At 41.3% G+C, this 23,468-nt stretch overlaps 1 protein-coding gene and 2 non-coding genes across 3 annotated transcripts in view; all 3 read left to right on the top strand.

Moving 5' to 3' along the window:
* LOC121326311 lies at window positions 1–58 on the top strand. The gene has a single exon (XR_005951444.1). It is a non-coding gene; the product is annotated as a U7 small nuclear RNA (small nuclear RNA).
* A 2,958-nt stretch (window positions 59–3,016) lies between these two features.
* On the top strand, window positions 3,017–3,074 carry LOC121326313. Its single transcript, XR_005951446.1, has one exon. It is a non-coding gene; the product is annotated as a U7 small nuclear RNA (small nuclear RNA).
* A 7,875-nt stretch (window positions 3,075–10,949) lies between these two features.
* lrrc23 (leucine rich repeat containing 23) overlaps window positions 10,950–23,468 on the top strand; it is a 35,404-nt gene continuing 22,885 nt past the window's right edge. The window contains exons 1-4 of the mRNA XM_041267849.1: window positions 10,950–11,402; window positions 20,174–20,287; window positions 21,590–21,781; window positions 22,879–22,988. Of these exons, the coding sequence (XP_041123783.1) occupies window positions 21,629–21,781; window positions 22,879–22,988 (263 nt within the window). The 5' untranslated portion in view covers window positions 10,950–11,402; window positions 20,174–20,287; window positions 21,590–21,628. The remainder of the gene's footprint in view (window positions 11,403–20,173; window positions 20,288–21,589; window positions 21,782–22,878; window positions 22,989–23,468) is intronic.

Raw genomic sequence — 23,468 nt, 5'->3', positions numbered from 1 at the left:
TGGATTTTTAGCTCTTTTAGTATTTGTCTAGAAGGCTTTCTCTTCAGAGGAAGCCTGTTTGTTAGTTTGAAAAGCAGATGAATTGTTTGGGTTTGGGTTTGGCGTTCTGCGTATTGCGTTCATTGTTACGCAAGATAGAGAACTCTGAAGTCTGCGGTAAACACTGCAAAAAAATCTGTTGTTTAATGCCTTTTTTATAGTTACATCAAGAGCTAACAGCGTGGCTTTAGCGGCAGTAAATTCATACACGTGCGAGAGTCCAGTAGGGATTGAAAACTACGTTGAGAGCATTGTTCCTCAGTAAGAACATAAGAACATAAGAAAGTTTACAACGAGAGGAGGCCATTCGGCCCATCTTGCTCGTTTGGTTGTTAGTAGCTTATTGATCCCAAAATCTCATCAAGCAGCTTCTTGAAGGATCCCAGGGTGTCAGCTTCAACAACATTACTGGGGAGTTGATTCCAGACCCTCACAATTCTCTGTGTAAAAAAGTGTCTCCTATTTTCTGTTCTGAATGCCCCTTTTTCTAAACTCCATTTGTGACCCCTGGTCCTTGTTTCTTTTTTCAGGCTGAAAAAGTCCCTTGGGTCGACACTGTCAATACCTTTTAGAATTTTGAATGCTTGAATTAGGTCGCCACGTAGTCTTCTTTGTTCAAGACTGAACAGATTCAATTCTTTTAGCCTGTCTGCATATGACATGCCTTTTAAGCCCGGAATAATTCTGGTCGCTCTTCTTTGCACTCTTTCTAGAGCAGCAATATCTTTTTTATAGCGAGGTGACCAGAACTGAACACAATATTCAAGATGAGGTCTTACTAGTGCATTGTACAGTTTTAACATTACTTCCCTTGATTTAAATTCAACACTTTTCACAATGTATCCGAGCATCTTGTTAGCCTTTTCTATAACTTCCCCACATTGTCTAGATGAAGACATTTCTGAGTCAACAAAAACTCCTAGGTCTTTTTCATAGATTCCTTCTCCAATTTCAATATCTCCCATATGATATTTATAATGTACATTTTTATTTCCTGCGTGCAGTACCTTACACTTTTCTCTATTAAATGTCATTTGCCATGTGTCTGCCCAGTTCTGAATCTTGTCTAGATCATTTTGAATGACCTTTGCTGCTGCAACAGTGTTTGCCACTCCTCCTACTTGTGGAGGAGTGGCAAACACTGTTGTGAAGTAGTGTGATTGTTGCAGAGTGCATGTTTTATTTACAGTTGGCTGTAGTGCTAGGCTTGCAGTTAAAATGTTTCTGTTGTAGGTATGCTGTTGTCAAGCAAAAGAATTAAAACAACTGTCCAAAAATACAACAATTTACTTTTTCAACCCAGTAACATTTTATACAGCAAGGCTGAGGCTGTGTGTGTTTTGAGCTCTGTTTGTGTGTGTGTGTGTGTGTGTGTGCGTCTGAGGCTGTGTGTGTTTTTGGGTTGTATGTGTTTTTGGTGCTTTGTGTGTGTCTGATCCTATGTGTGTGTTTTTGGGTTGTGTGTCTGGAGCTGTGTCTGTGACTGTCTGTTTATCTCTTTGTGTCTGAGACTGTGTGTGTGTGTTTGGGGCTATGTGTTTGTTTGGGGCTGTGTGTGTGTGTGTGTGTGTGTGTGTGTGTGTGTGTGTGTGTGTGTGTGTTTTGGGCTGTCTGTGTGTGTGTGTTTTGGACTGTGTGTGTCTTAGGCTGTGTGTGTTTCTGTGTGTATGTTTTCAGCTGTGTTTGCCTCTGGGGTTGTGTCTGGAGCTGTGTTTGTGGCTGTGTGTGTGTGTTTGGGGCTGTGTGTGGGTGTGTTTGTTTGGGGCTGTCTGTTTATCTGTTTGTGTCTGAGAGTGTGTGTGTGTGTGTGTGTGTGTTTGGGGCTATTTCTGTGTCTGAGGTTCTTTGTATGTCTGAGGCTGTGTGTGTGTTTTGGACTGTGTTTGTCTGGGGCTGTGTGTCTGCGTGTTTGTGGCCATGTGCGTTCCTGTGCTTTTCTGTGGGTTTATATCTGTCTGTGTGTCTCTTTTCCAGTTTAATTAGGGACCTGGCTGGTCTGGAGAGATTTCTTTTCATTTTAATCTTCCAATAAATTTAAGATATAAGCCCAGCTCTGCAACTTTGCTATATGATAGGCCAGAATTAAATCAAGAGTGAAAAAGGGAAACGGCATATCGCCATCTGTCGGTTCAGCGGAGAACTGCGCATCATAATTAAATGAAATGTTTTTCAATGTTTTTCAGGGAAATGTTGCATTCTTGTACCGCGTGGTATTCCTGCTTTCATAACATAGACCTTTACTCCCTCGTTTTCACTTCTGTATGAAAGTAACATTCTAGTTAAGCTAATAGATTCGCTATCCCAGTTTCTTGAGGGGATTTCAACTGAGAACCGCGCAGCGTCGCCTGTTGATTACAAGTGGAATTACAACGGCCTATCTTGAAGAAGTCGTTGTTCTAGTTTAGTTATTTATTTAGAGACCAGGTCTAATTTAAAATTAGCTTTTCGATACCACAGTGTATTAGTCGGTATGTTTCTTTATATTTACCAAGAAGGCACGAAAAAGGCTACTTTTGTGACAGCTGTATTTGTGTTTTATCAGCAGTTTCGATTTTATTTTGAAAGTCAGTTAACTGATTTATTTACCCACAGTTTCCTGTCGTGTTGCAGTTATTTAGAAAATTGCATTTATTCCTTTGAAAATCGCTCATGAATCAAAGCTTAAAACGTGTCAAATGGTTAATTATGAGCATTTATAGTGATGAACAACAAAGCGATGCGATTGGCTGAAATTGGTAAAATATTTGCATATCAGACTTCATTGTAAACGGGTCTCTTATTTTCTTAATCGGTTACCTTCGCAGAACATGAGGGCGCACATTAAACCCTGTTTGTTCCCATGTGAAGAATATTGTTGTGTGCGCGGTATTGCGATAGTTATTTATTTATTTATTTATTCCATTCATAATTTGGACACCAGAACTTCAATATGGCTCAAGTTTAGGCGGGTGGCCGGGACCTCAGTTTGTTTGTTAAATGGATTTTTAGCTCTTTTAGTATTTGTCCAGAAGGCTTTCTCCTTGGAGGAAGCCTGTTTGTTTGTTTGAAAAGCAGATGATTTGTTTAGGTTTGGTGTAATGCGTTCGGTATTACGTAAGAGAGAATTCTGAATTCTGCTGTTCATGCCTTTATTGTAGTTGTTTCGAGAGCTAACAGCGTGGTTTTAACTGCAGTAAATTCATACGCATGCGAGAGTCCAGTAGGGATTGAAAACTATGTTGAGAGCATTGTTCCTCAGTAGTGTGATTGTTGCAGAGTGCATGTTTTATTTACAGGTGGCTGTAGTGCTATGCTGGCAATTAAAATGTTTCTATTGTATGTATGTTGTTGTGCTGCAAAATAATTAAAACAACTGTACAAAATTACAACAATTTACTTTTTCAATTACAATTATGCAACCCAGTAACATTTTATACAGCAAATAAAAGAACAAGATTTCCAAAGAGATTATTTCTTCAACGATTCTTTGAGTACATCTGTGAATGTCTTTAGCAGTTAGTGTCTTTGTTTTGCAACCTTCTGCATTGGCATGAGCTCCTGCATCTGCCTTTTCTGTTCCTCTGCAAAGTCTTGCAACTGAACTACTGTTTGTTTGTTTTTGTTTTCTCCAAGAGGATCTAACTCAAGCCACAGACACAAAACAACTGTCTGAAACCACAGATAGAAAACTACTGCCTGAAACCACAGACACAAAACTAGTGTTTGAAACCACAGACACAAAACTACTGCCTGAAAGCACTGTCACAAAACTACTGCCTCAAACCACGGAGTCAAATCTACTGTTTGAAACCACAGACTCAAAACTACTGCCTGAAACTTCAGACACAAAACTACTGCCTGAGAGGTCTCTGCCCAGGGCGGTGTCCTTGAAGGACTTTGAAATAGATTTCTGTCTTCCTTGTTGAGGTGCTAGCTATGGTGGCGGGTGCACCAGCTCACGTAATTACCTCTGTGGCCTTCCCTTCACCATCCGCACAATTCGTGCTGCACTGCAATGGTTACTAACATTCAAGGAGCTGGAGGGCCAGGTTTCTCGGTGGATTGAGCAGCTGCAGCCCTTCGAGTTCACGGTGCAGCACCATGCTGGGATCCGCCAATGCGGATTACCAGCACTGCCAGAGGAAGGAGGACCAGGAACAGGAGCTGTCCGAGCAGGAGGGGGAAGACCATTACTGAGGCAACGGAATGGTGGCAGCTCCAGGAACAGGATCCCAATCTCATCCTCGTGTTGCAGTGGGTCGAGCAACGCCAGCACCCCCCTTGGGGGGCCATCGCCCTGCAGTCCATCGTCACCAAGGGGCTCTGGTCACACTGGCCCCGCATCGTGGTCTGAGACGTAGATGATGGGAGGCTCCAACAGAACAGCAGTCTCACTGGCAGGTGATCGTGCCCCGGCACCTTCAGTCTACCGTGCTGCAGGCGCACCATGGCACCCCTGGTACAGGCCACTTTAGAGTCAACAAGACCTTGCGGCGACTCCAACAGGGCTTTTACTGGGGGCGATGCCGCCATGATGTGGTGGACTACCGCCGCCGTTGCGACAGTTGCACTGCTAAGAAGGGACCGGCAGACCAATCCCATGCTCCCCTCCAGCAGTTTCCCGTCGGCAGCCCTATGGAGAGGGTTGGAGTCAACATCCTTTGCCACTTTCCCTGCTCCGAGACAGGAAACCGCTTTGTGTTATTTGCCATGGACTATTTCACGAAGTTGCCCGATGTATGCCAGATGGCGGCGTGTCCGTGGAGAAGTGTGTGTTAGCAACGTGAGAAGTTGTAGGATACAATAGCGTACGTTCGGCATCAAGAATGAATAAAGCAGTATATATTTTTTTGAACCAATTAGCTCAAGCTGACCATCTGGTGGAGCAAGGGCAAGAGCAATTAATGTTCCAGGTTTATTTTTGGAAGTGTCTCACTTGGTTTCACTAATCTCTAAGGTGATACTTCAATGTTCTCCCATTTTCGAGTAATAGTCTGCTGGAGAATGAATTGTTGAGATACCGAAAGCTCATAACCCATTCCCCTGGGGTGTAAAGATCCCAATCTTAAACACGTCTTGTCTTTTAAGAGACAGGCATTTATTTTTATGGAAAATCCAGGTGATATAACTGAAGTTGCCTGGAATTTCAGTGTAGATGGGGTGAACTGTGTTGTTTTTGTTTCATCAGACACAATGAGGTGTTTTAATTGTGGAAAGCACGGGCATCAGAGAAAAGATTGCCCGGGTAAGAGAGGCAAGACAGGAGAAGGGAGATGCTGGTGGTGGGGGGTGGCTGAAGATGTCAGTGAGCAGGGTCAGAAGCAGGGGCTCCCCTTCCCAGACCCGGAGCCTTCACAGAACGCCGCAGGGCCTGCACCGCAACCTGCTTTGTAAACTGAGAAGCCAATGAATATACTGTTAATAATCAGCGGCTGTACTGACATGCCCGAGGAGAAGGGGGAGTCCAGCCTGACAGCAGAACTCCCCGTGCCCGACTCAGCAGAGGGTATGGAGCAGCTTATAGCGGAAAGGCTCGTCAGCGGAAAGGCTCGGCAAGGAGCTGAAACAAGTTGGGGTGAGTGAGGTTGAAGAAAATGAAGAGATGTAGAAGACGGAGGACAGGGAGTTCTTTGTTTCTTCTGATATCTTTGGCAGTCAACCTGCCAGCAAAAAAAGTTGTATTCGATAGAGAAAATAAATCATTTTTTGAATCTTACAAAAAACAAGAACGATGTAGAAGTTAAACATTATTAACCTGATTTAAAATTGTTTTTATACTCTGTACAGATGGCTTTTAAAAAAACAATGCTAGTTGAATTGCCAGCAAAAAAAGATTTAGATTAAAGAAAATGGTGCAGAATGTGAAGAAAATTGTTTGAAAATGGTTAAAGAAAACTATTTAAAATGGCTCTTTTTTTATAGCAATGTATTATTAGTTATTGTTTTTTTGTTGTTTTTTTTAACTTTTTAGTTGTAATGGAGAACCAATTTTATCTCTTTTAATGTTAATGGATGTAGACAGGCTTTTAAAAGCGCGCAACCTTATGACTTAAACCAGAAGTGGACGGGTGTGGCGCTCCTGCAGGAGACCCACTCTGACGCAGAGAATGAAGCAGCCTGGCATGCAGAGTGGCGGGGGCAGAGTGTGCTGAATCGCAGCTCTAATGCTAATGCAGGGGTCGCTGTGCTTTTAGCTCTAGATTAAGTTTAAGCATTTTATATGTGGAGGAGATAAAGGGCAGCTTTTAAAGGTGAGAGTTAAAATTTGGGAGATTATTTATGTTTTCATTAATATATATGCTCCAAATGTAGGAAAGGAAAGAATTGTGTTTTTTATAAACTTAAGGATACTCTTTTAAACTTAACAGTGATGAGGGTTGGATGGGGGGGGGGGGGGTTAACTGCACCGAGGATTTTAATAGAGATAGGAATGGTGAGGAGCCGCATCCCCAGTCTGCTGGAGTTTTAACTGCAGTTTTTAAGTTTGGTGACCTGGTTGATGTTTAGATGTGTCTGCATCCACACACATCAATATACTTGGTCACAGCACCATAGTACTCGTGTATATAGAGCACGGTTAGACCGGGTGTATATTTTAAGAAATCATTGAAACATCATTACAGCTGCATTTATTGTTCCTAATAATCTTTCAGATCACCAGTGCTAGGTAACCCAGCAGACCTTCATATTGGTGTTTTAATTTGAAATTGTTGGAAGATGGTACTTTTAATAATATTTTAAGTGTGTGTGGAAGAAGCAAAAAACTAAATATAGAGATTCAAGGCAGTGGTGGGATATCGGGAAGACACAAATTAAATATTTTGTGAACAATACACTTTGGATACTACCATGTCCCTAAACATTGCAGTCTGAGAGTTGGAGAGAGATATTTTATAATTCCAAAATGATGAAAACAATACATTTAATGAGCAAACCCTCCAAGATTTAAAAGAAAGGATTATTAAGCAACCTGCTAAAGGAGAGAGTGAGGGGGGCAATGGTGCAATCCTGATTTGTGGAGTGCAGAGATATGGATGCCCCCATCAGTTTCTTCTTGAGTTTGGAGAAGAGGAGAGCGGAGAGCTGGCAGCTGAGGTGCGTACCGTCGCCTGATGGCAAGGAGCTGTGTAGCCAAGAGCAGATCAGTGACGCAGCAGTGCAGTTCTATAAGGAATTGTTTTATAAAGAGCTTTGTGACCCAGAGGACACTGAACGATTGCTTCAGGACCTGCCCAGCCTAGGAGAGGAGGAGCAGAAAGACCTGGACTCTGCACTGGAGTTTACAGAACTAACTGATGCTGTCACAGTTGTCTAGTGGAAAAGCCCCCGGGACTGACGGCCTCCCTGCGGAGTTCTACAAACACTTCTGGACTCTGATAGGGAAGGACTTCTTCCAGGTATTGCAAGAGAGCTTGGAACTTGGTGATCTGCCCCTCAGCTGCCGTATGGCAGTAATTACATTACTGCTGTAGTAGTAGGGGGGAAATCTCCTGTTGTATGAAATGACAGGTGACTCAGATAGGTAGCAGCTCAAGAAGTTTATTACAATGCCCGCAAAGGAAGAGAAGCAGTTACATGAACACACCGCAGCAGTAACACGAACACACTCTCTCTTAGTTTTAAGACAAGGTGGCTCAGTACTTATAGATGTTTAGCATAGCAACATTGAGCAGATTAATGCAGCAACAATATCGTGGAACAGTCTCGAAGTCCTCCCTATAAGGAGTTGTTTTCACTCAAAGCTCAGGAAAACAGTTTAAAGACACTCCACCAGGTTACGTAGTGTGACCAGGCTTGGCCGTAGTTTGGTTTCGTGCCCCTTTAAAAACGTGACCCAGAGAAGAGAACTTTAATTTTCAGCGCTTACGCACACTTTTATTACAACCGAAAATAAACAAACAAAAACCTAGCTCTCGCGAGCACTGACTACACACATGTAGGTCCCTGTCTAACTTGCAGGACAGCTAAGCTATTTACCTGACATGTAATGCAACACAACACACGTTACACACAAAAACCAAACAGGTTTTTTTCACAATACCTTTTATGACCTTCAGTCAGGCTTCTTCACACAGCAGCAGCCTAGAGCACACTTGCTGCACTCCTTTTAAACACTGCACCTGATTCTAATTATCAATAATGGCCAGGTGCAGGTGCTAATTAACAATTAATAAAACAATTCAATTAAACAATTAGCTTGGCAGGGAGGCTTTTTAACCCCGCCCCTGCCATAAAACAAACATTCTTAGGATTGCAGGCCCCCTGTCTTGCTACATCTGTTATAGTCGGTAGTGGTAAAAGAGCAATCCTCAGAGGCTTCTATAGTGACCAGTCTTTCATTGGGTACTGCTCACAGGACTTTGTGTGTGTGTGTGTGTGTTTGGGGTTGTGTGTTTGTGTGGGGCTGTGTGTATGTGTGTGTGTGTTTGTTTTTGGGCTGTCTGTGTGTGTGTTTTGGACTGTGTGTGTCTTAGGCTGTGTGTGTTTCTGTGTCTGTGTGTATGTTTTCAGCTGTGTTTGCATCTGAGGCTGTGTGTCTTTGGGGCTCGATGTGTGTCTGAGGCTGTGTGTGTGTCTGGAGCTGTGTTTGTGGCTGTGTGTGTTTGGGGCTGTGTGTGGGTGTGTTTGTCTGTTTATCTGTTTCTGTCTGAGACTGTGTGTGTGTTTGGGGTTGTGTGTTTGTCTGTGTGTGTGTGTGTGTGTGTGTGTTTGTGTGTGTTTGTTTTGGTCTGTGTGTGTGTGTTTCTGTGCCTGTGTGTATGTTTGCGTCTGAGGCTGTGTGTCTTTGTGGCTGTGTGTGTGTGTCTGGAGCTGTGTTTGTGAGTGAAGAAAATTGTTTGAAAATGGTTAAAGAAAACTATTTAAAATGGCTCTTTTTTTATAGCAATGTATTATTTGTTATTGTTTTCTTGTTGTTTTTTTTAACTTTTTAGCTGTAATGGAGAAAACTAATTTCATCTCTTTTAATTTTAATGGATGTAGACAGTCTTTTAAAAGAGTGCAGCTTTATGACTTTTTAAATCAGAAGCGGATGGGTGTGGCGCTCCTGCAGGAGACCCAGTCTGACGCAGAGAATGAAGCAGCCTGGCGTGCAGAGTGGCGGGGGCAGAGTGTGCAGAGTCACGGCTCTAATGCTAGTGCTGGGGTCACTGTGCTTTTTAGCTGTAGATTAAGTTTAAGCATTTTTAGATGTGGAGGACATAGTTAAAGGGTTTCTTTTAAAGGTGAGAGTTAAAATTGAGGAGATTGTGTTTTTATTAATATATATGCTCCAAATGTAGGAAAGGAAAGAATTGTGTTTTTTATAAACTTAAGGATACTCTTTTAAACTTAACAGTGATGAGGGTTGGGGGGGGGGGGGTAACTGCACCGAGGATTTTAATAGAGATAGGAATGGTGAGGAGCTGCATCCCCAGTTTGCTGGAGTTTTAACTGCAGTTTTTAAGTTTGGTGACCTGGTTGATGTTTAGATGTGTCTGCATCCACACACATCAATATACTTGGTCACAGCACCATAGTACTCGTGTATATAGAGCACGTTTAGACCGGATATATATTTTAAGAAATCATTTAAACATCATTACAGCAGCATTTATTGTTCCTAATAGTCTTTCAGATCACCAGTGCTTGGTAACCAGCAGCCATTCATATGGTGTTTTAATTTGAAATTGTTGGAAGATGGTACTTTTAATAATATTTTAAGTGTGTGTGGAAGAAGCAAAAAACTAAATATAGAGATTCAAGGCAGTGGTGGGATATCGGGAAGGCACAAATTAAATATTTTGTGAACAGTACACTTTGGACACTACCATGTCCCTAAAAGGCAACGGAATGGTGGCAGCTCCAGGAACAGGATCCCAATCTCATCCTCGTGTTGCAGTGGGTCGAGCAACGCCAGCACCCCCCTTGGGGGGCCATCGCCCTGCAGTCCATCGTCACCAAGGGGCTCTGGTCACACTGGCCCCGCATCGTGGTCTGAGACGTAGATGATGGGAGGCTCCAACAGAACAGCAGTCTCACTGGCAGGTGATCGTGCCCCGGCACCTTCAGTCTACCGTGCTGCAGGCGCACCATGGCACCCCTGGTACAGGCCACTTTAGAGTCAACAAGACCTTGCGGCGACTCCAACAGGGCTTTTACTGGGGGCGATGCCGCCATGATGTGGTGGACTACCGCCGCCGTTGCGACAGTTGCACTGCTAAGAAGGGACCGGCAGACCAATCCCATGCTCCCCTCCAGCAGTTTCCCGTCGGCAGCCCTATGGAGAGGGTTGGAGTCAACATCCTTTGCCACTTTCCCTGCTCCGAGACAGGAAACCGCTTTGTGTTATTTGCCATGGACTATTTCACGAAGTTGCCCGATGTATGCCAGATGGCGGCGTGTCCGTGGAGAAGCGTGTGTTAGCAACGTGAGAAGTTGTAGGATACAATAGCGTACGTTCGGCATCAAGAATGAATAAAGCAGTATATATTTTTTTGAACCAATTAGCTCAAGCTGACCATCTGGTGGAGCAAGGGCAAGAGCAATTAATGTTCCAGGTTTATTTTTGGAAGTGTCTCTCTTGGTTTCACTAATCTCTAAGGTGATACTTCAATGTTCTCCCGTTTTTGAGTAATAGTCTGCTGGAGAATGAATTGTTGAGATACCGAAAGCTCATAACCCATTCCCCTGGGGTGTAAAGATCCCAATCTTAAACACGTCTTGTCTTTTAAGAGACAGGCATTTATTTTTATGGAAAATCCAGGTGATATAACTGAAGTTGCCTGGAATTTCAGTGCAGATGGGGTGAACTGTGTTGTTTTTGTTTCATCAGACACAATGAGGTGTTTTAATTGTGGAAAGCACGGGCATCAGAGAAAAGATTGCCCGGGTAAGAGAGGCAAGACAGGAGAATGGAGATGCTGGTGGTGGGGGTGGCTGAAGATATCAGTGAGCAGGGTCAGAAGCAGGGGCTCCCCTTCCCAGACCCGGAGCCTTCACAGAACGCCGCAGGGCCTGCACCGCAACCTGCTTTGTAAACTGAGAAGAAAGCCAATGAATATACTGTTAATGAAGGCAGTTTACTAAAGTGACAACTAAGAAAAGAAATACAAGTACGGCTGGGCTGTCAGATTGTCTGCTGGAGCGGCAGTGAGTCGGAAGATTGCTGAGCCAGATATGGCTACCTGCTCAAAGGTTGTGGAGCGCGGAGTTGATCTACAGGCACCGTTAGCTGATGGGCTAGAGTCCATAACCAGCGGCTGTACTGACATGCCCGGAGGAGAAGGGGGAGTCCAGCCTGACAGCAGAACTCCCCGTGCCCGACTCAGCAGAGGGTATGGAGCAGCTTATAGCGGAAAGGCTCGTCAGCGGAAAGGCTCAGCAAGGAGCTGAAACAAGTTGGGGTGAGTGAGGTTGAAGAAAATGAAGAGATGTACAAGACGGAGGACGTTGAGTTCTTTGTTTCTTCTGATATCTTTGGCAGTCAACCTGCCAGCAAAAAAAGTTGTACTCAATAGAGATAATAAATCATTTTTTGGATCTTACAAAAAACAAGAACGATGTAGAAGTTAAACATTATTAACCTGATTTAAAATTGTTTTTATACTCTGTACAGATGGCTTTTAAAAAAACAATGCTAGTTGAATTGCCAGCAAAAAAAGATTTAGATTAAAGAAAATGGTGCAGAATGTGAAGAAAATTGTTTGAAAATGGTTAAAGAAAACTATTTAAAATGGCTCTTTTTTTATAGCAATGTATTATTAGTTATTGTTTTCTTCTTGTTTTTTTTAACTTTTTAGTTGTAATGGAGAACCAGTTTTATCTCTTTTAATGTTAATGGATGTAGACAGGCTTTTAAAAGCGCGCAACCTTATGACTTAAACCAGAAGTGGACGGGTGTGGCGCTCCTGCAGGAGACCCAGTCTGACGCAGAGAATGAAGCAGCCTGGCATGCAGAGTGGCGGGGGCAGAGTGTGCTGAATCGCAGCTCTAATGCTAACGCAGGGGTCGCTGTGCTTTTAGCTCTAGATTAAGTTTAAGCATTTTATATGTGGAGGAGATAAAGGGCAGCTTTTAAAGGTGAGAGTTAAAATTTGGGAGATTATTTATGTTTTCATTAATATATATGCTCCAAATGTAGGAAAGGAAAGAATTGTGTTTTTTATAAACTTAAGGATACTCTTTTAAACTTAACAGTGATGAGGGTTTGGGGGGGGGGGGGGTTAACTGCACCGAGGATTTTAATAGAGATAGGATTGGTGAGGAGCCGCATCCCCAGTCTGCTGGAGTTTTAACTGCAGTTTTTAAGTTTGGTGACCTGGTTGATGTGGCCTGGTTGATGTTTGGAGGTGTCTGCATCCACACACATCAATATACTTGGTCACAGCACCATAGTACTCGTGTATATAGAGCACGGTTAGACCGGGTGTATATTTTAAGAAATCATTGAAACATCATTACAGTTGCATTTATTGTTCGTAATAATCTTTCAGATCACCAGTGCTAGGTAACCCAGCAGACCTTCATATTGGTGTTTTAATTTGAAATTGTTGGATGATGGTACTTTTAATAATATTTTAAGTGTGTGTGGAAGAAGCAAAAAACTACATATAGAGATTCAAGGCAGTGGTGGGATATCGGGAAGGCACAAATTAAATATTTTGTGAACAATACACTTTGGACACTACCATGTCCCTAAACATTGCAGTCTGAGAGCAAACCCTCCAAGATTTAAAAGAAAGGATTATTAAGCAACCTGGTAAAGGAGAGAGTGAGGGGGGCAATGGTGCAATCCTGATTTGTGGAGTGCAGAGATATGGATGCCCCCATCAGTTTCTTCTTGAGTTTGGAGAAGAGGAGAGCGGAGAGCTTGCAGCTGAGGTGCGTACCGTCGCCTGATGGCAAGGAGCTGTGTAGCCAAGAGGAGATCAGTGACGCAGCAGTGCAGTTCTATAAGGAATTGTTTTATAAAGAGCTTTGTGACCCAGAGGACACTGAACGATTGCTTCAGGACCTGCCCAGCCTAGGAGAGGAGGAGCAGAAAAACCTGGACTCTGCACTGGAGTTTACAGAACTAACTGATGCTGTCACAGTTGTCTAGTGGAAAAGCCCCCGGGACGGACGGCCTCCCTGCGGAGTTCTACAAACACTTCTGGACTCTGATAGGGAAGGACTTCTTCCAGGTATTGCAAGAGAGCTTGAAACTTGGTGATCTGATCCTCAGCTGCCGTATGGCAGTAATTACATTACTGCTGTAGTAGTAGGGGGGAAATCTCCTGTTGTATGAAATGACAGGTGACTCAGATCTGTAGCAGCTCAAGAATTTTATTACAATGCCCGCAAAGGAAGAGAAGCAGTTACATGAACACACCGCAGCAGTAACACGAACACACTCTCTCTTAGTTTTAAGACAAGGTGGCTCAGTACTTATAGATGTTTAGCATAGCAACATTGAGCAGATTAATACAGCAACAATATCGTGGAACAGTCTCAAATTCCTCCCTATAAGGAGTTGTTTTCACTCAAAGCTCAGGAAAACAGTTTAAAGACACTCCACCAGGTTATGTAGTGTGACCAGGCTTGGCCGTAGTTCGGGTTCGTGCCCCTTTAAAAACGTGACCCAGAGAAAAGAACTTTAATTTTCAGCGCTTACGCACACTTTTATTACAACCGAAAATAAACAAACAAACAAAAACCTAGCTCTCGCGAGCACTGACTACACACATGTAGGTCCCTGTCTAATTTGCAGGACAGCTAAGCTATTTACCTGACATGTAATGCAACACAACACACGTTACACACAAAAACCAAACAGGTTTTTTTCACAATACCTTTTATGACCTTCAGTCAGGCTTCTTCACACAGTAGCAGCCTAGAGCACACTTGCTGCACTCCTTTTAAACACTGCACCTGATTCTAATTATCAATAATGGCCAGGTGCAGGTGCTAATTAACAATTAATAAAACAATTCAATTAAACAATTAGCTTGGCAGGGAGGCTTTTTAACCCCACCCCTGCCATAAAAAAAACATTCTTAGGATTGCAGGCCCCCTGTCTTGTTACATCTGTTATAGTAGGTAGTGGTAAAAGAGCAATCCTCAGAGGCTTCTATAGTGACCAGTCTTTCATTATGTACTGTTCACAGGACTGTGGCATGCAATATGAATATATTGGAAAGTGCCAGGGTGATTCCTCAACAGACCTTGGACAAATATAGTTCATTGAAAATAAAAATAGTTTCAATGGTTTAACTTGAAACCAAAAGTGCATTATATATTTGTAATAAAGTTCTTTGCAATTTTATTCTCCTTGTTTGTTTTCGTAGTACTTTTGACAAGAAAGCAGGACATCAATCAAAACATAAATACGTTATTTTAAATTATTATTAATAATAATAATAATAATAATAATAATAATAATAATAATAATACAAACCCTTCAGGCAACTGTGAATGAATGCCTGTGTTAACATCTACTTTGTCAGGGGTGCATAACTCTGGGGCAAGAAGGTTTTCGTTTTTTGATCCCCCTCAGGCTTTCATTACCTGATTTTAATTAATTTGCTTAATTGGACAATCTTAAACCTTTTATTTGCTCTTAAGCAGTTGGAGTTTTACAGACAGCTACAAAAACCTGCAGGACTGACTATGACTCTAGAGGAGCAGAATTGTGCACCACTAAATGTATATATGACAACTTATGTGTGGAGAAAATGAAACATGTTCAGTCCAAATGTTTATTAGTCGGAGAACATGTGGATGTCAATAAATGCATTATTACAATTATCAACCATTCAATGCAGGGTCACAGTGAGCTGGAGCTTAACCAAGCTGACATGGTGCACGGGACACCAGTCCATCACTGCCAACTCTCACACTCATACCATTTAGAGTGACCAATCAACCTGACCAGTATGTTTTTGGATGAGGGGAGAAAACCAGTGTGCCTGGTGAAAACCAACATGAACATGTGGAGAATATGCAAACTCCCCTGAAACAGTTATCAAGCCACAACTACAACTTAAATCATACGTTAAGACCCCCAGTGTTCCATCAAGTTACAGAAATCCTTGGTACTATTATTATTATTTCTTAGCAGACACCCTTATCCAGGGTAACTTACAATGTCTCACATTTTTTTATCTACAATTACCCATTTATAGGGTGGGTTTTTACTGGAGCAATCTAGATAAAGTACCTTGCTCAAGGGTACAGCAGCAGTGTCCCCCACTGGGATTGAACTCACACCCCTCTGGTCAGGGGGCCAGAGCCCTAACCACTACTCTACACTGCTACCTTATGTGTATGTTGTGTATGTAATCAAAAAAAGCTTCCAATTTTAATAGCAACACAAAATCCACTCCCTTTCTAATAATTCATTTCTTTACCAACAAACATCACAGATGTGTTCAATGATTATAATCTTTAACACGAGGCCCTAGTTGAATTTTTATTTGTATCACAGCTTGTTATTTAGGGTTAAGGTTGGTTTGTCTTCAATTCCACTTTTAGCCACCAACTGTACCTATAGGCAACTGCTTTTACTTCAATATAACTGCACCTTGCTAAGAGACCCATTTAATCACCATCTCTATGACTACATGATAAGTTGCTGTATTGTGTGTGTGTGTTTCACATATGGACTTAAATTTCTATAGATATTTTTTTGGCTGATGCTTTTATACAAAGTGACTTGCATTTGTACCCATTTATAGAGTTGTAAAGTACCTGGCCCAAGGGAACATCAGCAGTGCCCCACCTGAGTTTGAACTCTCAACCCTCCGGTCAAGAGTCCAGAGTCCTAAACACTAATCCACATGCTGGTATATCTGTGTGAGCATTTGCAGGGGTGAATATATCCTATATCTAATTCACTTTGCAAATGAAGTAGTAAATATTTTATATTATATATATATATATATATATATATATATATATATATATATATATATATATGATAGATAATATATATATATATATATATATAAAAGTGGTTGCACAATGGTTTTTCGCAGGCCTGTATTGAAATTCTAATTTCAGTTTGTATTTCATTTAGGATATGTAAATACATGTCACAGGGATATTTAGCTGTGACTTACAAACTTCATTGCCATATGTGCCACACAAATCCATGTTGGGCCAGGTTACACGCACTTGTAGAAGGGATACTCACAGACAAAAAGCAGGTGTACATGATATAATCAAAGGGGCTTAAACAAAGGGATAATCATTCAACTTTGATAAATCAATTGGCATATCAGCTTAAAGGACAGAACAAAAAACTGTGACGCAAATAATCTGAGTGACTAAACTACCTTAATTCAGCTTCTTCTATTTTACTGCATATACCTAGGCTAACCTGTACAGCCATGTAAGCATGTCAATTTTACATTGTAAATAAGATAACAATGGCACACATTATTCTTAATTGAACTAATACGATTGCCTAAATGTAGATCGTGTGAAGCTATACCCCTATAAAATGTACCCCGGTTCTATAGTGTAGCTATATTATTATTATTATTATTATTATTATTATTATTATTATTATTATTATTATTATTATACTGCATTATTGTAACACAGGGGATTGTACATTGATGGTGTAGGATACATATATTATTGTACCTTGTTCCGAAATCCAGTGGTAAATTTTTATACGGTTCCGTTCATAAGAACTTAAGAACATAAGAAAGTTTACAAACGAGAGGAGGCCGTTTGGCCCATCTTGCTCGTTTGGTTGTTTGTAGCTTATTGATCCCAGAATCTCATCAAGCAGCTTCTTGAAGGATCCCAGGGTGTCAGCTTCAATAACATTACTGGAGAGTTGATTCCAGACCCTCACAATTCTCTGTGTAAAAAAGTGCCTCCTATTTTCTGTTATGAATGCCCCTTTGTCTAATCTCCATTTGTGACCCCTGGTCCTTGTTTCTTTTTTCAGGTCGAAAAAGTCCCTTGGGTTAACATTGTCAATACCTTTTAGAATTTTGAATGCTTGAATTAGGTCGCCGTGTAGTCTTCTTTGTTCAAGACTGAACAGATTCAATTCTTTTAGCCTGTCAGCATATGACATGCCTTTTAAGCCCGGAATAATTCTGGTCGCTCTTCTTTGCACTCTTTCTAGAGCAGCAATATCTTTTTTATAGCGAGGTGACCAGAACTGCACGCAATATTCAAGATGAGGTCTTACTAGTGCATTGTACAGTTTTAACATTACTTCCCTTGATTTAAATTCAACACTTTTCACAATGTATCCGAGCATCTTGTTGGCCTTTTTTATAGCTTCCCCACTTTGTCTAGATGAAGACATTTCTGAGTCAACAAAAACTCCTAGGTCTTTTTTATAGATTCCTTCTCCAATTTCAGTATCTCCCATATGATATTTATAATGTACATTTTTATTTCCTGCGTGCAGTACCTTACACTTTTCTCTATTAAATGTCATTTGCCATGTGTCTGCCCAGTTCTGAATCTTGTCTAGATCATTTTGAATGACCTTTGTTGCTGCAACAGTGTTTGCCACTCCTCCTATTTTTGTGTCGTCTGCAAATTTAACAAGTTTGCTTACTATACCAGAATCTAAATCATTAATGTAGATTAGGAATAGCAGAGGACCTAATACTGATCCCTGTGGTACTCCACTGGTTACCACACTCCATTCTGAGGTTTCTCCTCTAATCAGTACTTTCTGTTTTCTACATGTTAACCACTCCCTAATCCATGTACATGTGTTTCCTTTAATCCCTACTGCGTTCAGTTTGAGAATTAATCTTTTGTGCGGGACTTTGTCAAAAGCTTTCTGGAAATCTAAATAAACCATGTCATATGCTTTGCAATTATCCATTACCGATGTTGCACCCTCAAAAAAATCAAGCAAGTTAGTTAGACACGATCTCCTTTTTCTAAAACCATGTTGACTGTCTCCCAGCACCCTGTTACAATTTTCCATTTTGGATCTTATTATAGTTTCCATAAGTTTGCATATAATAGAAGTCAGGCTTACTGGTCTGTAGTTACCTGGTTCAGTTTTGTTTCCCTTTTTGTGGATCGGTATTACGTTTGCAATTTTCCAGTCTGTCGGTACCACCCCTGTGTCAAGAGACTGCTGCATGATCTTGGTTAGCGGTTTGTAAATTACTTCTTTCATTTCTTTGAGTACTATTGGGAGGATCTCATCTGGCCCAGGGGATTTGTTTATTTTAAGAGCTCCTAGTCCCTTTAACACTTCTGCCTCAGTTATGCTAAAGTTATTTAAAACTGGATAGGAACTGGATGACATGTGGAGCATGTTGTCCGTATCTTCCTTTGTAAAACTTGTGAAAAGTAATCATTTAATATATTTGCTATTTTTTTCTTCATCTACAATTTTGCCATTTGTATCTCTTAGACATTTAATCTCCTCTTTGAATGTTCTCTTGCTGTTGTAATATTGGAAAAACATTTTGGAATTGGTTTTAGCCCCCTTAGCAATGTTCATTTCTATTTCTCTCTTGGCCTTTCTAACTTCCTTTTTGACTTGCGTTTGCAGTTCCGTGTACTCTTTCTATGTATTTTCTTTTTGATCCCTTTTTAATGCTCTGTAAAGTGCCTTTTGGCGTTATAAAGGGAATGGAATGGAGTGCTACATTTGTGTCACTTCACTGTGTGGTAATTGCTATTATAAAATTTAGAATTTAATGGCGATATAAATAGACACTATATGAATTTTCCAGTCCAGTAGGTGGCAGCAATTCGTAGCATATGACTTACGCGGTCTACTGCTGTAGGGGACGAGGAATGGAGCGGGAGGGTAAATTAAATTCAAATACGAGGTACTCTGTCGTTATGACTGAGACGGTGAAGACAAAGGCAAGTAACAAATGCTTTTTTTTTTTTCCGCCTAACTTTTTCAGTATGTTAACTCATTTTTAGAGGGTTAGCGATGTATCATAATGCATATACTTGTATTCACTTGAACAACGATTTAAAAATAGTAGATTAAGTTACGATGAATACTTGCGTGTAGAGTGTTTATTGTCTATACCACAATAGCCTGCATATTATGATTAATAAATAGATAACATTCTTAACACATCGCTTTAAGAATTAGGAAATTGAGCTTCTAAATATCATACAGCTGCTTGTGTCATTTCGACAGCATAACTAATCACTTTCAACTAGTAGAGAAACCAGACAGTTTTCACTGTCCTCTTGTTGAATGCCAGAGTCAACACCGACCAAACCAGTGAATGCTGGAGAATCTTCTCTGAATATATCGATTATTATATCCGTGTAAATTTATATTTTGGGTGCTGGTCCTCCACCAGTTAAGGGGTGTTAACAACTACTACTGTCCTCTTTAGCCCTTGCTAAAAGGTCTTTCCATTTCTTTCTAATTTCTTCCACACTGCGATATTCATTACAACATAACACAGCTTGTCCTTCCAAATGTCCTGTTTTTTCTTATTTGTTTTATTGTTATTTTGTTTGGCTGTAAATACAGATTAGTTGTTCTGATATAATTCAATTAATTTTCTTATCTCCTCGTCGGTAAAATTAGTTTTTCTCTTTTTTTTTATTTGGTGCTTCCATTTTTTAAAAATATATATTTACAGAAACGTTCATTTTTAAGCTCGCTGGCTGTAGAAAGTGGTTAGCAACAGCTAATTTGGAATTTCTGTTACATTTTTATTTGAATATACAATTGTATTCAAGTAATAACGTAGGATTTAGGGTTTAAGACCAACTTTTAAGACTAGTATTTACGCCCTGTTGGTGCGCTCTAGCCCAGAACTTTAATATGGCTCAAGTTTTGACGGTTGGAACCCAGCTTACTCAATAAATGGATCATAGTGTTTGTTCAGAGAGGGCTTTCTCTTCGGAGGATATAGATGCCTGTTAAGAACTTGGGTAAAATATATATCAGAACATTTTGGTAAAAATGGTAAAAATATATACTGATACATACTGATAAACTATTTGATAATCTTCCACTTTCACATAGTTCACATGTTTGTATATGTATAAGCGTATGCTGTTGTCCATGTTCTTTTGATCCATCTGTGTATATCTCTTTCATATTTTTAAAACATTCCTGTCCTTTTGTCTAAGTTTTTTCATTTGATTTCCTTTCTTGCTAATTATTGTGGCAGTTCACATCTGTGTCTTTCTTTCCATTCCCTTTATAACGCCATAGACCCGCCCACTCCACCGGTAACCAAAACAACCCCAACGCGAGCGGCTTACAGTTCCCATGACGACAACAGCAAACCGTCTCTCTCCATTGAGCTGCCTTTAACTACGTGGAAAGGTAAGCAACATGACAGTTTTAGTTCAAATGTAAAATGCATTTCGGTAACCGTGTCACATACATGTTTTATTTATTCTGCCTATCGTTCACCCTCGCTATCTCTATTTAAAAATACAATACGAGACTCGAGTACTGCAAATAAACAGAAATATGACTTCGCAAAGTTTGTCGAAATACTAACTTTCACGGTTGAAATAAACGGTTAATTTGTTACTTTGGTTTAGCCATGTATTTATTATTATTATTATTATTATTATTATTATTATTATTATTATTATTATTATTATTTAGTTGTTTTACCTGTCACACACAGGGCAGTATAAAGCAGGCGCTCATATCACAATGTCTCTCTATTTATATTTTTTAATTTAAACTTTGTTAAGAAGACAGACCTATTTTGTAGTAAATAACAGCACCATGTAGTCCATACTTATGGTTTTGCAAACAGGTAGGGCCTGCGTCCTCTCTGTATAATTGCAACTCTACACCATAGTTACACATGCAAAGTACTGGGGGGGGGGGGGGGGGGGGGGGGGGGGGGGGGGGGGTCTGAAACAATTCACAACAAAATAAATTATATTTCCCCATAACAGGCAAAAGCATTGTTTTCTGAATATAGAACTTTTTTTTTCTTCAATTCTCTTTCCCAAAGTGACTTCTCTCTATCTGTATCTCTTAGACACACTCACTGATGTCTGTATTACACTGTAAACACACCTGTGCAGTATCAGTTTGGTGTTGCTGGTTTGCATGGTTAGCCGTGGAACTGCCTGCCACACTTAACAGCTTGGGATTAAAAACCACTAAACTGTTAGATATCATGTAAAACTGCCTTAGCTCTTTTGGTTAATGGGGGCAAACTGCAACAGTGATGTACAAAAATAGTGTGCTAAACTATTGTAAGGATTGTGATGAATTGCTTTTTCCTTTGAGGCGGAACTTCATGATGGGAGCCTCACTCAGCAGGTGCTCTCCAGCCCTGAACTGTGGCTGCTATCAGTGTCTCTGTGGGGTGTGGGGGTCTCTTACCATTAAAGAGATGTTACCTTGTGCAGTCCAGGGTCTGCCTCTTAACTGAGAAATGATGTGGTTTCACTAACAGACACAGTATACACGATTTATTAACTTAGTATAAATCACACAAATAAAGATTGAATTCAGGAACTGCCTTTAAACATACAAAGTGTTGCTTTTTAAGTTCATGCAGGGGATGACATGTAGACTGATGCTGGAATGTTACCACTCCCTGCCGGTGACTGGCTGCTTTCTCCCATGTGATTCACAATGGTCTCGCGCCCATAGGTTTGCATTGGGAGCGGCTCTGCACTGACACAGGAAGTGATGTCAGACCAGGAAGATGGAGAGGAGGGGCTGACAGATGAACAGGAAGAGGAACAGGAAGAGGAAGTGCCAGCCCTCAGGGATTCAGAGCAGGAGGGGGGAGAGAAGGAAGGGCAGGAGGGAGAGGAGGAGGCCAAGCCTGAGGAGGAAGAGGTGACATCACTGACACTGTCTCTCTGTATGTGAGTGTGGAAGAAGTGACATCACTGACACTGTGTGTGAGTGTGGAAGTGGTGACATCACTGACACTGTCTCTGTGTGTGAGTGTGGAAGAGATGACATCACTGACACTGTCTCTGTGTGTGAGTGTGGAAGAGTTGATATCACTGACACCGTCTCTCTGTGTGAGTGTGGAAGAGGTGACATCACTGACACTGTCTCTGTGTGTGAGTGTGGAAGAGATGACATCACTGACACTGTCTCTGTGTGTGAGTGTGGAAGACATGACATCACTGACACCGTCTCTGTGTGTGAGTGTGGAAGAGGTGACATCACTGACACTGTCTCTGTATGTGAGTGTGGAAGAGGTGACATCACTGTCTCTGTGTCTGTGTGTGAGTGTAGAAGAGGAGACATCACTGATGCTGTCTCTCTGTGTGTCTGTATGAGTGTGGAAGTGTGTCTGCCTGCCTGCCTGTGACTATCTGTCTGTGTATGTGTCACTGTTTCTAGCAGTGTGTCAGTGTGTGTGTGTGTGTGTCTCTGCCAGTTTAAATGTGTGTGTGTGTGTGTCACTGTTTCTATTAGTGTGTCAGTATGTGTGTGTGTCTGCCTACCTGTTCCAGTCTGTCTGTCTGTGTGCCACTGTTTCTATCAGTGTGTCAGTATATGCGTGTGTGTGTGTGTCTCTGTGTGTCTTTTTCTGAGTGTCTGTATCTCTTTGCAACCTGTCTCTCCCTGTATCTGTCTCTCTCTCTCTCTCTCTCTCTCTCTCTCTCTCTCTCTCTCTCTCATCTTCAGAGTCACTCTACACACGAGAGAGACTGATAGTGAGAGACATTCTCCCAGAGTGTGACTCTGTGTCAGGGATACGTCTCAGAGACAGGGAACAAAAGTAACATAGAGAGACACAGAGAGAGACGGGGATAGACACACACAAAGAGATACAGGTCTCCCAGTCTCTCTCTCTCTCTCTCTCTCTCTCTCTCTCTCTCTCTCTCTCTCTCTCTCTCTCTCTGTGTGTGTGTCTGTCTCTGTGTCTCTCTCTGTGTTGAGGCCTCAGCGACTCAGCTAGCTGTGTTCTCACTCAGGTTGTGGAGTGTCCTCTCTCAGTGGAGATGGTGGCGGAGGGCCTGTCTCTGCTGTGCAAGGTCGGGAACGGGCTGGGACACGCCTACACACGCCTAGACGTGAAGGAGAGGTGAAGGAATAACAGCATTAGTACAATACTACTGCTGATAAAAATGACACTGCTGCAGTACGAATAGAGCAACACTGGCACTACCACGATTACTAGTACTAGTAATAATAATAATGATTTATTTAACAATAATACAGTCAATTCTTGTGAATACAAATTTCAAGGGACCAAAAAAGTGTATTATCAGGAATCTAAGCCAAGTGCACATTGTCAGTATTTATTGAACACTGCAATTAATCACTGTGGCCACTCAAAATGCATCACAGGATCAGTAAGAGCACTAAAATACAGAACAGATGCTGATCTGGATGCCAGTTCATACATCTCACTGCACTCAGCTCTTCGAATCAGGATGACATTTTATTCCATTTCTTTTTCCCTGGGGGAGCTCTAAACTAATCCGCTCCAACAGTAAATTCATGCTCGGTGACTTCATATTAAAATAAGTAATTTACGATGAGCCACTGTTAAATTTGGCCG

Source organism: Polyodon spathula, chromosome 13 (assembly GCF_017654505.1).
Source record: "Polyodon spathula isolate WHYD16114869_AA chromosome 13, ASM1765450v1, whole genome shotgun sequence".
In the NCBI taxonomy this organism is placed as follows: Eukaryota; Metazoa; Chordata; class Actinopteri; order Acipenseriformes; family Polyodontidae; genus Polyodon; species Polyodon spathula.
The sequence above is the reverse complement of the archived record's forward strand: the minus strand, read 5'-3'. Positions and strand labels throughout refer to the sequence as shown.